At 37.0% G+C, this 16,603-nt stretch overlaps 1 protein-coding gene across 1 annotated transcript in view; it reads left to right on the top strand.

The window, feature by feature from the left end:
- The window catches only part of LOC134349897 (protein FAM13B-like), a 115,546-nt gene that overhangs the window by 60,551 nt on the left and 38,392 nt on the right, over nt 1–16,603 (top strand). The window contains exons 10-12 of the mRNA XM_063054859.1: nt 4,750–4,815; nt 10,355–10,571; nt 11,288–11,426. Coding sequence (XP_062910929.1) covers nt 4,750–4,815; nt 10,355–10,571; nt 11,288–11,426 — 422 coding nt within the window. The remainder of the gene's footprint in view (nt 1–4,749; nt 4,816–10,354; nt 10,572–11,287; nt 11,427–16,603) is intronic.

Here is a 16,603-nt window from a genome sequence, read left to right as displayed (position 1 = left end):
GCTTGGAGGTAGGTACAGAGGAGATGTCAGAGGTAAGCTTTTTACGCAGAGAGTGGTGGGTGTGTGGAATGGGCTGCCGGCAACAGTGGTGGAGGCGAATACGATAGGGTCTTTTAAGAGACTCCTGGAGAGGTACATGGAACTCAAAAGAAATAGAGGGCTAATGGGTAAACCTAGGTAATTTCTAAGGTAAGGACATGTTCGGCACAGCTTTGTGGGCCGAAGGGCCTGCATTGTGCTGTAGGTTTTCTATGTTTCTATGATATTTGAACAGACTGAAATTTGCTTCTCGGTAAGCTGGAAAAGAACAAGGAACACTGAAGCGTTGTTAGTCACAGCAAAACAAGCAGAATGTTGTGCATTGTGAAGGTCATTGAATTTTGAAGACCTGCAATTTGTTCTGATTTACTTTCCAACAATTGTTACTGGATTAATATAAAAAGTTCTGGGCATTACAACATACTGTCTTTGTGGTTATACAGAGAAGCAGAATGAGGCTAATTGTTGGATTTGGTCATAGTATTGTCTAAGTAAGCCTGTGCTTTCTGTCCTTGAAATGAGGGGTACCAATATGTATTACTTTGTAGTAGTTTACTGAGGAGAAGAACAGTTTCTGTTGTGCAGCTGAGCCAGTGGAGAATAGTTTATGATTGTAATAAAGTTTCAGTTTGAAACCTGCAAAATTTTTGTTTGCAAGCACAGCTGTAATTGGTGGGAGAGATGGGAACTGAAACTAGGGCACTGGACTTGGTTTAAAAGCTGTTGTTTTACTAGGAAGATGGTGTTTAGGCAAGATCCATGGAATGGAAGGCCAGTCTTGAATTCATGGTTAAAGCAGTGAAAACTGGTGGAAGAAATAATTCTGTAGATTAGTTCGTTTGTGAAAATTAGCTTTTGAATATTTGATGTTATATGACAAGATCTTGATCACAAAAGTCAGAATTGTTTATATTAATCTATTAATGTCTTCCTGTTATTCCTTCCCTCTTCAAAAACAAATTGGGTGAAATTATTTTTAATCATTAATCCTTGTAGCTGTTTTGTTGTTGGGTTTCTGTGCTTAGCAGGGTCCTGTTAAGAAACATGAGAAATGAACCACATTAGCAAGTATTCTACAAAAATCCAAAGTATTAAAGGATGCTAATTGGTATGATTTACTGCATAATCATTTGTTGACAAATTTTCATTAATGTTGGGTAGCTACCAGCTGTCGGCAAAAACCTGATATGCTTCATCAACATATTGTTTGAAAGGATTAGTTAAATAAATGAAGTTTGGTGCTAGGCCTCTTGTAGTAAATTCACCTATATTGTTGCATCTGCTTGTTGTACACGTCCAAAAATTGTTTTATTTAAGTTGAGGACTGATTTCTGCAGATACCTTTCAGGTGGGAAGGCATCTTAAAGAATCTTGCCATTAGGTTTTGAAAAAGACTAGCGCTGTGGTTATATTTTTGAGAGGAAGAAAAGTGTATGTTAACGATCATTAATTTTACTGTAACATTAACATTGTGGTTATTCTTTATTCAGTCATTTATTCATGAGTTAAGGAATATAGACTATATGGTAATAAGGCTTTTGGTGTTGAACTTCATTATTCTGTAAAATTGTGGTAACTTCTTACTACACTTCAAAAGCAGCACTGTGCATTTAAAACAAGTTACTTTGTAATAGCCAGCACCTCCACCGAGCACTGCTGCAACCTTTTCTGATCGATTTAATTGCAAACTGTGATAGAACATAGAATAGTACAGCACAGTATAGGCCCTTCAGCACACTGTGCCAACCCTTAAACCCTGCCTCCCATATACCCCCCCACCACCTTAAATTCCTCCATATACCTGTCTAGTAGACCCTTAAATTTCACTGGTGTATCTGCCTCCACCACTGACTCAGGCAGTGCATTCCACGCACCAACCATTGCCTGAGTAAAAAACCTTCCTCTAATATCCCCTTTGAACTTCCCACCCCTTATCTTAAAGCCATGTCCTCCTGTACTGAGCAGTGGTGCCCTGGGGAAGAGGCACTGGCTGTCCACTCTATCTATTCCTCTTAATATCTTGTATAAGTCTATCATGCCTCCTCTCATCCTCCTTCTCTCCAAAGAGTAAAGCCCTAGCTCCCTTAATCTCTGATCATAATGCATACTCTCTAAAACAGGCAGCATCCTGGTAAATCTCCTCTGTACCCTTTCCAATACTTCGACATCCTTCCTATCGTGAGGCGACCAGAACTGGACACAGTACTCCAAGTGTGGCCTTACCAGAGTTTTATAGAGCTGCATCATTACCTCGCGACTCTTAAACTCTATCCCTCGACTTATGAAAGCTAACACCCTATAAGCTTTCTTAACTACCCGATCTACCTGTGAGGCAACTTTCAGGGATCTGTGGGCATGTACCCCCAGATTCCTTTGCTCCTTCACACTACCAAGTATCCTGCCATTTACTTTGTACTCTGCCTTGGAGTTTGTCCTTCCAAAGTGTACCACCTCAGACTTCTCTGGTGATGTTCAACTTCACATCATTTTTGCTCTTAGGACAGGTATATGTAAGCCTTGTTTAGTAAGGGGAACCTGTTTTAACAACATTTAAAATCATAGTTGCTGCCTTTGTAATTTCACTAGTTCTGAAAAACAATTGCATTTTGTTTTATCCTTGTGTCTTAATTTTTCCTTCTCTACAATGAATGGTATGTGTTCTATGTTTCTATTTTTATAAAATTATACTTCCTTATCTTATTAGAATATGAAGACCCAGTTAAAGGATACATGACAGCTTTTTTTTAAAGTAGCCCCTAGCAGTTATTGGAAGCATTTTATTTTACAGAATTATTTGGGCATAAGGCATTCAATAAACTATTTTAGTTTGTATTATATTTTTATCCGAAGATCTTGAAAATATTGTATCTTCTAAAGTCATGCTAAACAGTTGCATGTTGAATCTTAGATTTAGTTTCTGGCTCTGCCTCGATATAGGAGGACCCTTGATTGAAGGTTTCAATGTAATTATTTTTTGTTAATTTTTGCTCTTCATACTTTTCAAACTGTCTGCAACTATTAACATTAGTGAATATGCAATACTCTAACTACAGTTTTTCTTTGTCCAAATAGGGCTATTCTACAATTCCCAGGCTGTGTTAGCAGGTCAATTTTACTTTCATTTAGCACATCTAGAAGATTAGCTGCAATAACCTCTTTCGTATCATTACTTCTGGAGTGGCCAATTATTCTTGACTCCATCCTTTTTTTCCATTTGTTGTGCATCTCCCAAGATCCCATTTTGTTTCATGAAAGTCAATATACCTTGCCTCTTCCACCTTTTGTAATGCTGCTTATCTGACATGTGGTATTACGTAAGTAGACATTTCTTCTCCTTCAGCATTGAGGACATTGCTTTTGATCCCCTGATGAAGTTACATTCCTCAATCAATGGCTGCTTTGCTTCTTCAGTCCTTCCCTGTCCCTGGCCATACCTGAAGGCAGAACCAGGCTGTTCACGACCTTGGAGTAGAACTTCTGACACAAGGTTCTCTCAAGCACCAAAGCTGCATAGGTTTACCTTGGTAACATTATCTGTCTCCCCAGTCTTGTCTCATTTGAAGTTCTCAAACATCTTTTTGTAGTTCAGTCCTTGGTTTCCTATGTTCTACTATTGAGCTTTTTACCTTGTAACCTTTAGTTCGTCCATTTTCTGATGTGCTTCGAGCACTGCTTGGCCGTTGCTCATTGATGTCTGACTTGTATTGTCTCCCAGTTTAACAACTCTATTTTAAATTGTCTGCCATACTTTAGGACTTCTTTTATGACTGCATCTCCCTGTCTCTAATATCTTCCAGTCATGGAAAATAGAGTTTATTCAGTTTCACAGGAAGCATGGGTGGGGGGGGGGCACCTTTTTATAACATGAAAATGTGGGAAACTTTGATGAATGGAGGCATCTTGGCTTGCTGGTTTAGACCATGCAGAATGCCAATGTGCAGTGCAAGTGATAACCCAAGGGATTTGCTGGTCTTCATTACAGAAGGGAAGAAGTTGATCTTAGTTATCTGATCCAAAGCTAATGGGATCCAGTAGTATTGATATGAGATTGGTTATCATTAAAAAAAAATTGATAGTGCTAATTTAATATTCTATGTATCCACTTTAAAGAAATGTTTGACATAGTGCTGCAAAATAAATGTTTTGAGCTTAAGTGATTGTGTAGGAAAAATAACTCTAAATTTCTTGATACTGTTATGAGGAAGACAAAAGGTCTTTCTGGAGCTGGTCATCATTGAAATATAAAGGAATATTTGGCAACTATTTTGAGAAATGTTGATTGTGCTGTAAGAGAGAATCAATGTCTTGGCAACAAATGCAATTCCAGGTGCGGGGTGGTGAGGAAATAATTGTATTTTCAATGACCTTGTGACTTTCAGATAAGGTAAAACTAATGTCTGTTAGTGCTAAAGTTTACTTTTTTATATGGTCCATGCCCCAGAATAACTAAACTAAATGTTGCAAAGTTGCACTCACTGTGGAAGGAATTGTATTAATATAAAACCATAAGTTGTTTGCTGTAAGCTGCATAGTGCCTTTACACATTATTTTAATTCATGATGTATATTTACCATAAAAGCAAACAAATCCTGTTTTGACTTGGATAGTGAAAAAGTTTGATAGTTTTCTGCTTTACTTTGTGTTTTATGGGGTGTCTGTGTCTGCTTGCTGCTCACACTAGTATTTTTGCCATTTTTTTTATTCTATTAGCGCCATGTACAATCACTTTTCCCTTCATTGATTTCAAAACAATGCATCTTCAAAGAGATGGGGATGGTAAGTATGCTTTGGCATCAATCTGCATTCAATCAACCAGCATTTAGAAATAGGAATTCTAATTGATTTGGGTAGTTAAAAATAATCATGGGAAATGGAACCTTTTTGAAAACTAAATTTTAACCCTTTGAAAACAGATAAGCTGCTAGAATTCATTATGTAAGTACCACAATTAAAGGTGTTCTGTGATTCACGTGCACTGAACTAATATAGTAATCTTTCTAAAATGATACACTGCTTGGAACTGGTACTTAAATGAAAATGGTTTCTAGTTCGTGTATATATTTGATTATTTTTGTTTATGTACTGAATTTCTTTTATTTTTATGCAAGTCTACAGTTTAGATCATCGATGGTATTCATTGCAGAAAAAGACTCTACATCTAGTTATCATTGCTTTTGCTTTATTGATAGCCTACAAGTAAAGTTAATAATTTATTGGTCAGGCAATTTGATAAAGCCAGATCTGAGCCTGTTCTGTGCTGTAGTCTCCATGGTTATATTCTGTTGAAGTTCCTCTCAACTCTGAATTGCAGAAATGGCTCCATTTTTGATACCTCATTGTAACAGGCCTTTCTGGCCCAACTAGGCCGCACTGCCCATTTATACCCATTTGACCAATTAATCTATCAACCCGTAGTTGGAATGTGGGAGGAAACCAGAGGCAGCACATGCAGTCACAGGGAGAACATCCAGACTCCTTGCAGACATTGGTGGAATTGAGTCTGGGTCACTGATGTTGTAGTAGCGTTATGCTAACAGCTAGCTACTTACAGCCCGACCATAGATATCAAAAATAGGATTTTTTGGACCTAATTTGATTGTGATGTTACCACAATTGTGCAGACCTAATCATGAATAATATGGATTAGAAAGTGGGAAAAGGAAGGCAATATGGAATATGTGGCAACATTCATAAAGATCAATGTTTTGAGCATGGGTAAGGGAAAACCCAGGCTTGTAGGGATTGAAGTGTTGATAAGTACAAGAAGAAAATATGTTTTAGTTTAAAACATTCTGACTCCTGGGATTTGAGGTCTTATTATGAAGCATGATTGATACTTTTGACAACTGTAAAGTAAATATTTTAACTTTAGCATTGAAAATTAATATAAAAAATACTAAGTATTAAATGAAAAACATGACATTTCCAACTGTAAACTTAAATTTATTCACACTAAATTTTACATTACAATGAAGGTTATTTTTGTATTAGATTTAGTAATCAAGGAACTGATTCTGAAATCAAGATTTTCGCTTGCAGTATGATGCACATAAGTGACTTAATTTTGCAGAACTTGCACAGTTTAGTCACGTAGCAGAAATTTTGATGTCTTCTTTGGAAAACGTATTCCTGGCAAAATTAACTAAAAAGATAGTCTACACATAAAACTGAAGCAACCCTATTTGTAGCTTTCCCTTTTGAAACCAACCTTAGTGGTCCATGATTGGGGAAAAAATATTTTCTGTTCTTGTGTGATAAAACCAAGGAACATTAAATGGCTGCAAGAAAGCTTATGCATAATCCTGTCAAATAGGATTTGTGGGATAAATGGAAGAGAATGGAAGAAAAATGAGAACAATTACATAAAGCTACAAAGCTTAGTATCATTTAAAAAAAATCTGTCACTGTTAATATTTTGCTAACTGTGCTTGTGGCTTCTTCATTACAGAAGTATTGCAGCCCTAGAAATCTGTCTGTATTGCTATATTCTGTAACAAACCTTTCCCCATTGAATTCCATGTTAGAAGGTGAAAAATGTACATATGGGAAGTTATTCTTTCATTAAGCTATTTTATTGGCAGTGACAAATTGACCCATCTTAGTTATTTCACAGCTGGGGCCAACATTTGGACAGGGGTCATACAAGTCTTGAGCAAAAGAAATAAATTGTGTCATTTGCTCAATAATGTGTGGCATTACGATTCAGATGTGAGTTAGTGCATCAGCTGGGTCAACAGTCATAACTGAATCCCTCCTTTGCCATTCCCTCACCGTCTCTGGGCATGAACAAACATCTTTGAGAGCAACACTATCACGCTCTTCAGCTTGATCTATTTTCTGTGATGTGCAATATTCATAGGTTAGGAATAGGCTTAACAAATGGCGAGGGAAGGGGATGGGATTTGAAGAATCTATACAGAAGAAGCTTGGGAGAGGGGAGGGGATAATTGGTCAAAGCAAGGTGACTTTGTAGAAGTGGAGTAAAGTCTGGGGGATTAATCATGGCTACAGTGCTCCCCACAGTACAGCGCATCAGAGAAAATACTTCAGACAAAGAGTAGCGCAGTGCTGCACTGAGATACCTGTTCACTATACACAGACTGGAGTGAACATAAGAAATAGGAGCAGGAGCAGGCCATCTGGCCCATCGAGCCTGCTCCAGCATTCAATAAGATCATGGCTGATCTGGTTGTAAGAGGGTATGGCAAAGCAGGTACTGAGCTGTGACTGTCAATCCAATCAACGCAGTGACATCATATCTAATCTTACTGTCCCACAGTAGTGTTTAAAATAAAAATTGACGCAACTTGTAGTTTCTTTCACATTTTGTGTTTATTTATTTCCCATGAAAAATCCTGTAAGAGCGAATCTTATTCAGTGTATCAAAATTTTGGGTTGTGAATTGTGAATTCTGTAAGGGTGTATTTGTATAACCCAAACAGCCATAATAAAGCAATCATCCAGGCATGAATTTTGAAAAACTATCTCAAGAAGATTGTTTCTGTGAACCTATCAAGAGCTGAAGAGATGATTTGAAAATCAAGTCATTGTTTTGCTCCTGTGTTTGAACATAGATGAATTTTAGTTTCCTGTACTTTAAGTTACATTTAAGTTTTATAATTGGATTGTTAATAAAATGGGTAGCATGAATTAAAATATTTCTTAAAAATTATTTGATGGAGTTATTAATAAGTTCTTCAATATTTAATACTAAATTAGTTGTGAATATGTATGACAGCATTTGAAATAGTAAGCTACTGCTCCAAAGTTGGGTAAAGAATAAATTGCAGATGGAAGAATCAAATAAATAGTCTCATAAAACTGAGTACATCCAGGCTCCAGTGTATGGGTTTATTTTTTTCAGAAATTTTGACCATTCCTTTATTTCATCTCTCCATTTGTAAAAACATGATCTATGAATTTTGCACTTACTATCTAACTTGAAACTTTGTTATCTTCAGTATGGAATTTCAGTCTGTACTTATTTATTCTGCTGGTTTGTAGCTAATATAGACATTAAATAAGGAGAGAAATCCGCTCTCTAGTTTATTACACAACCTTGAGGTCCCAAGTTACCACCTAGTCAATTAATTACTCCATGAAATGCCACAATTTTTAAAAAGCTGTCTAGTTCTGTATTTTTCTGAACAATAATGATAACAGTGTGAACAATGCAATTTTTACCTTTTTTAAGATTCATCTTGCTATTTGTTGCTGTCAGCTTTTGATATACTGCTCTAACCTTTGTACACAAACTTCAACTTTTACATTTATTTGAAAGTTGGTACATGTTGTATACAGTCATAATTAACATGGGTAACTGAGATCTACACTGGCAGCCAACATTAAAGTTGGGATGGAGATCCCCATTGAAATACAGGAGCTGAAAGTCAGTTCTAAAATTGGGCTCTTATACAACTATTAATTTTAATAATCTTCATCAGACTATGTACTGTATTTGGAAGGAAGTCTGAGTGGTCCAGCCACCTTCTTGCAAGAAAGTTACTCGGAGTGTTTAATTTCTTTAAAATAATTAAATAAATCATAAAATTAACAGATATTGTAAAATATAAAGGATCATGCTGCTTAAAATTGATCTTGAAGACTTAAGAGCCTTAATGTATTTTAATAGATTGAATTTCTTTGTTCCCATTCTAACAGAAGGGATTGGTTACTTTTCCCTGATAACTGTTTATTATGGACTCAGATGACTAGTTGCAAATTCATGAAAGGAGCAAAATTTTGATTATTCATTCTAATTTCAAAAAATAATACCATATATGCAGAGACAGCTTGTACTGACTGGCATGATTAAAAATCATACAGCAGGATTGTTGAACCTGCTGTTCCAGTGTTTGGGCACCAACTTGTGTGACTGCATCACTACAGGTGATCACTTATCTAATCTAAATTTAGTTTGTTGAGTAGCTGATTTGTATGGGTCATGTGTCACTTTTCTGTGCAGCATTGCTGATCTGAGGTTGGCATAATTGTTATCAGTCAAAATTTCTGGTTTTGTTTGAACTCCAGAGGCTGAAGGTATTTATATTTATTCTGGAACTATGGAGATTTCTAGACAGTGAGTTTTCAGAAAGAATTGATAGATTTAAAATGAAAAATATGATCTTGCCAAGGTATGGAGGAAAATGAAAATGCCTGAGACAAAGCTATCAGATACTGAAAATATACAGTAGATTCTAACCACAAGAGGACTTGTTAGATAGTTCTTCTGTCTGGTTTAATAGTATTTCAGTTGTTAGAATTCATTATTTTGCTGCTTCTGCCATGTGACAATGATAAGGAGTGTCTTGAGCAATGAGTCAAATAATACTTGGGGATTTCCTACTCCAGGTCTCATAAAGCTCGATGGACGGAATACAATAATAATTGTAGAAATCTTTGAAATTTTTTTTGGAAGGTTACCCAGACTGAGTGGGAATCAATATTTTTATATAGAATATTTCCTTGACTTTACTTTTTTCAGCCCATGGGCCAGTGATTTGCTTTTTGTGTGGGTGGAGCAAAATTGACAATCTGAGAGCTCCTTGTAAAATCATAAATCTTGAACTACTTCAGAAGTCTTGAATGCCATCATTCCATTTGTTCTCCTGAGCCATTCTGGCTTATTGCCATCTTTCCTGCACTTTCTCAAAAGTTACTCTGGGGAAAATCTGGAATCTGAAGCCACAGCAGGTTAATTTAAGATTAGTGGCTTCATTCATTTAATTGAAGAGAAGAATCTCTTCAACAATGAGAGAAAAATTTCAGGTATTTTGCATGTCTCTGAATTAAGTTAATTAAATATTGTTGAATTAAATATAATTAATTGTTTTAAAAGAAAACTTAATCCTCTAGCTGACTGCCTCCCAGGGTTCAAATTTCTCCTCACTTTTGATTGTTATGCAACATAATGGTTCATGTTACTGATAGACAGAATAAGTTACATACGGTCTATCATAGACCATGATGCATAACATACTGCTTATGGAATCAATTTACTGCTGTAGGTAAGTACGGGTAGAGAAGCAGAGAGCATTGTGTTTCTTGGCTTATTGAATGGAATCATTCCATAGTCTAGATTTGGCTTGTAGGCTCTATGTTGTCCACTATGGCCATAGACTTGCAGGTAAGGTGGAATAGACATGAATTTATTTTTAGGGTATAAACTAAGTTATGACTGTCTTAATGAAATAGATTGGTATATTTTTGTTGGAACTTCTAATTCTTATGTTACAGGTTCTTTTGACGTGGTTCTCACTTGACCTTTACAGTAGTGTTGAATTTGTATAATTGTTAACTTTGGTTTTTTGTGTAGATCCTGTTCCTGCATTTAAATCATGGCAGGATGAATATGAGCATGAAATGGGAGAGGCACAGCTTTCACCACAGGCAGGAAGACTGACTAACCATCCACTTGAAGAAGACCCACAACCTATGTTATGCCGTCGTTACCTTAATTTTGGTCATAGGCAGCGCTTCCTAGATGAATTTGATTCAATAACTGCCTCACTGAAAGGACTTTCCACCTTCAGGTATAGTTTGTAATTATCATTGCTTTTGTTCCTCAATTTTTCCTTACTGTTCCTCTTCCATGATGTCAATTCTATTGTTTGGTTACTGTTCTTCTATTTTTAGCATGGTTATGACAACTGATTTGATTCTTGAACTGCACATTTTTTTGTACAGAAATTAAATATTTGATTCCCTCTTCTCCTCACTTAAACTCCAGACCAGAGAATGATCCATTAGCTAATTCACTTAATCAGTTAACTAACCACTTAACAATTTAACAGCCCAATGTAGTCACTCATGCAGTTTTCTAGTGACAGTGGCAATAATTTATGATGGGGTTGTTATGTAGTTCTCATTTATAGATTTGCCTGTGCTTGCACTTAAATTTGGGAGTGATTGTTTTGGCCATTGGCATTTCTTTATCCCAGGTGCTCTGGGGCTGATTATAATGACCTATGGTTGTCCATTTCAAAATTTGATCACATAGTCTGATTGGGCAAATCATTGATTCCATAAACTGACTATCACAACCTTGTTTTTATTTTAGTGTATTTTAAGTGCATTTGGTATATATTTTCCACAATAATCTGCATCTTTCTAATTATTTCAAGATACGATTATTGTTTGTCGACAAGTAAATGACTAGTGAGAGATTTTGGTTAATGATTTTATATTTCTTCTTCACCTTAAGTGAAAGCCTTAAACTTCTTCTTAACTATTTTAATGACATTTTAAGGCCTCGAAGATCATCATTTGATTCCAGAGATGATGAAAAGGAAGATCCAGCTCAACTACAGCTGACTAAAAAAATTCAGAATATCAAAAAGAAAATGAAGTTATTTGAAGAACAATTTGAAAAGGAACGCAGGTACAAGGTGAGCTTTTTGAAAACTTTATGAATGTTGATTGCATTAATTGATTGTTGATGAAGGTAAACACAAAGAATAATTTTTGTCAAATTTCTCTTCATTCAATGAATATTTAATCTTTACTGAAGATATTACTAAGCGAATAATATTTGGTAAGGGTGCCGGCATCTTTTGGCAGAATTTCCTACCCATTTTCACACATAGTAATGAGAGATATGTGCATTTCTATTTGGGGGATTGAAAGCACAGAAAATTCTTACTCAGATTTTGGGTTCCCACTGACGTGCAACGTTTTCCCTGTGGTATGTGGTTATCTTAAACAAACATTCCATCAAACACAAAAAATGATTTGAAAAATTGCATATAGAAAAATAGCATTAAGTCTTTCACAAATGAAAGAAATTATACATAATATTAAAGAATCCAAAGCCAGTATTAATCTATATGTGTGTATTTCCTAAGAAAAATTATTTTTTAAAATATCATTGTTAAAAATAACACAAATACATTTTGCAGTATGGTCTTTGGCTGAAAAACAAAACTCTTAATCCTTACAAAATGCACTACTTCTATATTTCAAAATCAAGAAACTTAAAGCACGTATGTAAAAATCCTGAAAATAATCACATTTAGAATCCTTGGCTGTGAATGGTTATTCTTTTCATATGTTCCAGTTTCAGAGGGAGGCACAGAGTTCCAGGTTTTGTGGCTTTTTGATTAGAACTAAGGGTGTGGTTGTGTTGAACATTGTGCTGTCGTCAATAGACAACAGCGTGACGTAACTATTACTATTGTCCAGGTGATTCAAGCCCAAGTGGAAAGCTAGTGATGTTGCATCCACTGTAGACCTATTGTGGTGACGGGCAATCTGCAGCAGGTCCAGGTCCTTGATTAGGTAAGATTAGATTCAGGCCATGACCAACCTCTCAAAGCACTTTTTCACAGGAGATGTGAGTGCCATGGGAAATAGTTACTAAGGCAGCTCACCCTGCTCTTGTTGGTCACTGGTACGATTGGTGTTCTTTTGAAGCTGATAGGAACCTCCGACTGCAACAGAGGTTGAAGATGTTCTTGAACACCCGAGCCAGTTAGTTGGTACAGGTTTTCAGCTACACCTGATAAGGCTCTGAAAACCGGGGTCTGATGTCCTGCAGGGGTTCACCCTCTTGAAAGACGTTCTGACATTGGCCGCTAAGACAAAGATTCAAGGTTACCGGATGCTGCAGGGATATAGTTTTATTCTCCCTTTCAAAGCATGCATAAAAGGCATTGAGCTCATCCAGGAGTGAAGCATCACAGCCGTTCATAATGTTAGGTTTTGTTAGAAGTAATGGCCTGCAAACCCTGTCAGAGCTAACATGCATCAGATTCTGTCTCTGTCAATTCGAATAGTTTTTCTCGCCCTTAAAATTGCCTTCCGTAGGTCGTACCTAGACTACTTGTATAATCTGAATCACCGGTCTTGAATGCCACAGATCTAGCCCTCAGCAAACTTCGAATTTTCTGGTTCGTCCATGGCTCTTTGATTTGGGTATGTCTGATATGTTCCCAAAGACACACCCTCATCTACTGAGGTTTTGATGAAGTCAGTGCCAACTGTGGTGTATTCACTCTGACTCAAAGATGAATCCCTGAATACTGTCCAGTCCACTCACTCAAATCCATCCTGTAAATGCTCTTCCACCTCCCTTGACCATTCCTCCTTGCTCCTCACTATTGGTGCTGTGGTCTTTGTCACTGCCTGTACACTGGACGTAGAAGTACAGCCAATTGATTGGACTTCCCAAAGAGTGGGCGTAGAATAACTTTCTAATAGTGGGCTTCTTCCAAGCAATAGATTCCACTAGCACTTGGTGGTGCCGAGTATTTTATCTTGTCCCCTTCCCATAGGTAGACCTCTCTGTCCAACTCTAAATCATATATCTGAACTCATTCTAGGGAGATTGAGGCATTTGGTACATTTTCAAGATGATTCCTGTCTTTGGTTTCTTTCTTGAGGTTTTTATGAGTGCAGATAAACTAAGTACATGGGGTTTATGGTATTCTAGTGCATGAATTTCAGGAAGTTAGCGGACAGATATAGCAAGTGGTTTGGAAGACGTGGCATATTTGTTCTCATTGCAAGAGGGTTGGAGTTTTTAAATATATAAGTATCATAATTGTATAAAGACCACATCTGGAGTACTGTGCATCATATTGGTCAGCTTATTGAAGAAAAGATGTATTGGCATTGGAAACAATCAAAAGCAAGTAACTAAATCAATTTCTGGAATGTGAGGCTTCTGCTATCACAATCATTTAAAGAAATTAGATTATTTTGATATGGAGTCAGGAGCGGACATATTGAAACGTGCATTAGATTAGATCAGATTATGAGAACACTCAGTCCTCTTTTATTGTCATTTAGAAATGCATATGTGCATTAAAAAATGATACAATGTTTCTCCGGAGTGATATCACAGAAAACAGGACAAGCCAAAGACTAACACTGACAGAACCACATAATTATAACATATAGTTAGAGCAGTGCAAAGCAATACCATAATTTGATGAAGAACAAACCATAAGCAAGGTAAATAAAGTCTCAAAACTCCCCAAGTCGATGGACTCCCGAGTCCCCGATAGTGGCGGCAAAAGGGAGAAACTCCCTGCCATAAATCTCCAGGCACTGTCAACTTGCCGATGCTTTGGAAGCAGCCGACTGCAGTCGACACCTTGTCCATCCGTCTGAAAACTTCGAGCTTCCGACTGCCCTCTCCGATACAGCCTCCCGAGCGCCTTCGACCTCGCCCCGGCCGCTGAAACACGCAAAGCCGAGGATTTCTGGGCCTTGCTGTTCCAGAGATTCCAGTTACCACACAGTAGCAGCAGCAGCGAAGTGGGCATTTCAGAAGTTTTCCAGATGTTCCTCCGTACTCTCACATCTGTCTCCCTCAAATCAGGATTGTGCATGGTCCCCTACTTGACAGATAACAGACATCACCACCGAAGTGGCTGCACAGTGTGGGGTTAGGATTGGTGGGGGAGGCATGGCAAGGTAGATGTTGAGCTGTTTCCAGTTATAGGAACATCTCAAAAGGAGTGAGATTGTTTCAGTAGTTCAAAATTGGAGGTACTCATTTAAAGCTGAGACAGTCAGAAACTCAGGGTGGTAAATTACTGGAATTCTTTATCTCAGGAGGTTGTAGGGCTAGATCATTGGGGATATTTAAAGAATCAGTTAAATTTTTGAAGGATTGGGGTATTGAGGTTTGATGTTTTTGGCAGAGATGAGGCCTCGGGCTGATCAACCATGATCCTATTGAATGATAGGTTTGAGGAGCCAAAGTACCTACTGCTGCTATTTTGTTTTATTCTTCCATTTGAATGCTTTATATGGAAGGATATGATGGATTGTCAAAGGATGCGATGGATTATTGAGAAAGGATTGAAAGGTATGTTAGGAAGAGCAAATCAAAAATCTTTTCACTCTTGAGTTATTGAACTTGTCATAAGTTATGTCTTTATCAAAGGTTGCTGGTGGTTATTTCTATCTACTATTACATAGCAGTTACCTTGGGCTCTGTTCGTAAAGAGGAAGAGGACTTTCTGGTCCATGCTGTTTTTGTTGATATGTTTAGTAGGCTTTCTACATATACCATTTACAAAACATTTAAAATGTACTACTTTTGTACTTTTCACTGAAAATTATATGATAGTAAAGTATTAATCTGATATATTTTAAAGGTGTGGCAGTGATACAGAGGAAGAGAGCTCCAGCATTTTAAATTGTCTTTGTATTTATCCACTTTGGATATAAGGCCAGTAAAGTTTGTTTCTCAGTAAAGGATTTATTTCCCTATTTGTTTCTGTGGGACTTCTAGGTATGTTAATACGTATCTCATAACACATAAAATGCATTTAATTTTATTGTACAGCTATCTCCTCTGAAAATTCTCAGAACATTTACACATCAGGAAGCCTACTTATATATTGCCTGTCTTTACAGTTATCTTTTTAGCAATCTCTGAGATAGAATGCAACCTTTCAATTTTACTTAATTTCCAATGAAGGCAATTTTATTCATCCATGGAGTATCATCATACATACACATTCATGTGGCTTTGAATTATAACTTTGACAGCCTCTGTAATTTCATTCCTCAACTTGAATTCCAGGGTTTAAACCAGGATTATAATGAGCAGTTTAATGAAGGAGGGTGAAAAGTTACATATAAGCTTTTTAAGCAGAATTAAACCTTATGAGGGCAATATATTAGCATGGTTGAGTGGTTAGTGGAAATTATAACAGATAAAGTACCTATAAAAAGTATTCACCCAGCTTCAAAATTTTCAGGTCTTACTCTTTTACAACATTAGATTTCATTTGGCTTTTTTTTGACAGTGATCAACAGAAAAAGACTCTTTCAAGTCAAGTGAAAATTATTTTTAGGCTGGATATTGCAATTAGTGTTTTTTTTTTAAAAGAATCTGTGTTTGTAATAATAGACCTGTTGATCAAGTAGGCAAAACTATTTCTGGTGGAATAGAAACCATAGAAAAACTACAGCACAGAAACAGGCCTTTTGGCCCTTCTTGGCTGTGCCTTACCATTTTCTGCTTAGTCCCACTGACCTGCACATGGACCATATCCCTCCATACACCTCCCATCCATGTATCTGTCCAATTTATTCTTAAATGTTAAAAAAGAACCCGCATTTACCACCTCGTCTGGCAGCTCATTCCATACTCCCACCACTCTCTGTGTGAAGAAGCCCCCCCCAATGTTCCCTTTAAACTTTTCCCCCCCTCACCCTTATCCCACGTCCTCTGGTTTTTTTTCTCCCCTTGCCTCAGTGGAAAAAGCCTGCTTGCATTCACTCTATCTATACCCACCATAATTTTATATACCTCTATCAAATCTCCCCTCATTCTTCTACGCTCCTGGGAATAAAGTCCTAACCTATTCAACCTTTCTCTGTAATTGAGTTTCTCAAGTTCCCGGAACATCCTTGTAAACCTCTCTGCACTCTTTCAACCTTATTTATATCCTTCCTGTAATTTGGTGACCAAAACTGAACGCAATACTCCAGATTCGGCCTCACCAATGCCTTATACAACCTCATCATAACATTCCAGCTCTTATACTCAATACCTCGATTAATAAAGGCCAATGTACCAAAAGCTCTCTTTACGACCCTATCT

This window comes from Mobula hypostoma, chromosome 7, assembly GCF_963921235.1.
Source record: "Mobula hypostoma chromosome 7, sMobHyp1.1, whole genome shotgun sequence".
Classification (NCBI taxonomy): domain Eukaryota; kingdom Metazoa; phylum Chordata; class Chondrichthyes; order Myliobatiformes; family Myliobatidae; genus Mobula; species Mobula hypostoma.
This window is presented reverse-complemented; position numbering and strand designations above follow the sequence as displayed.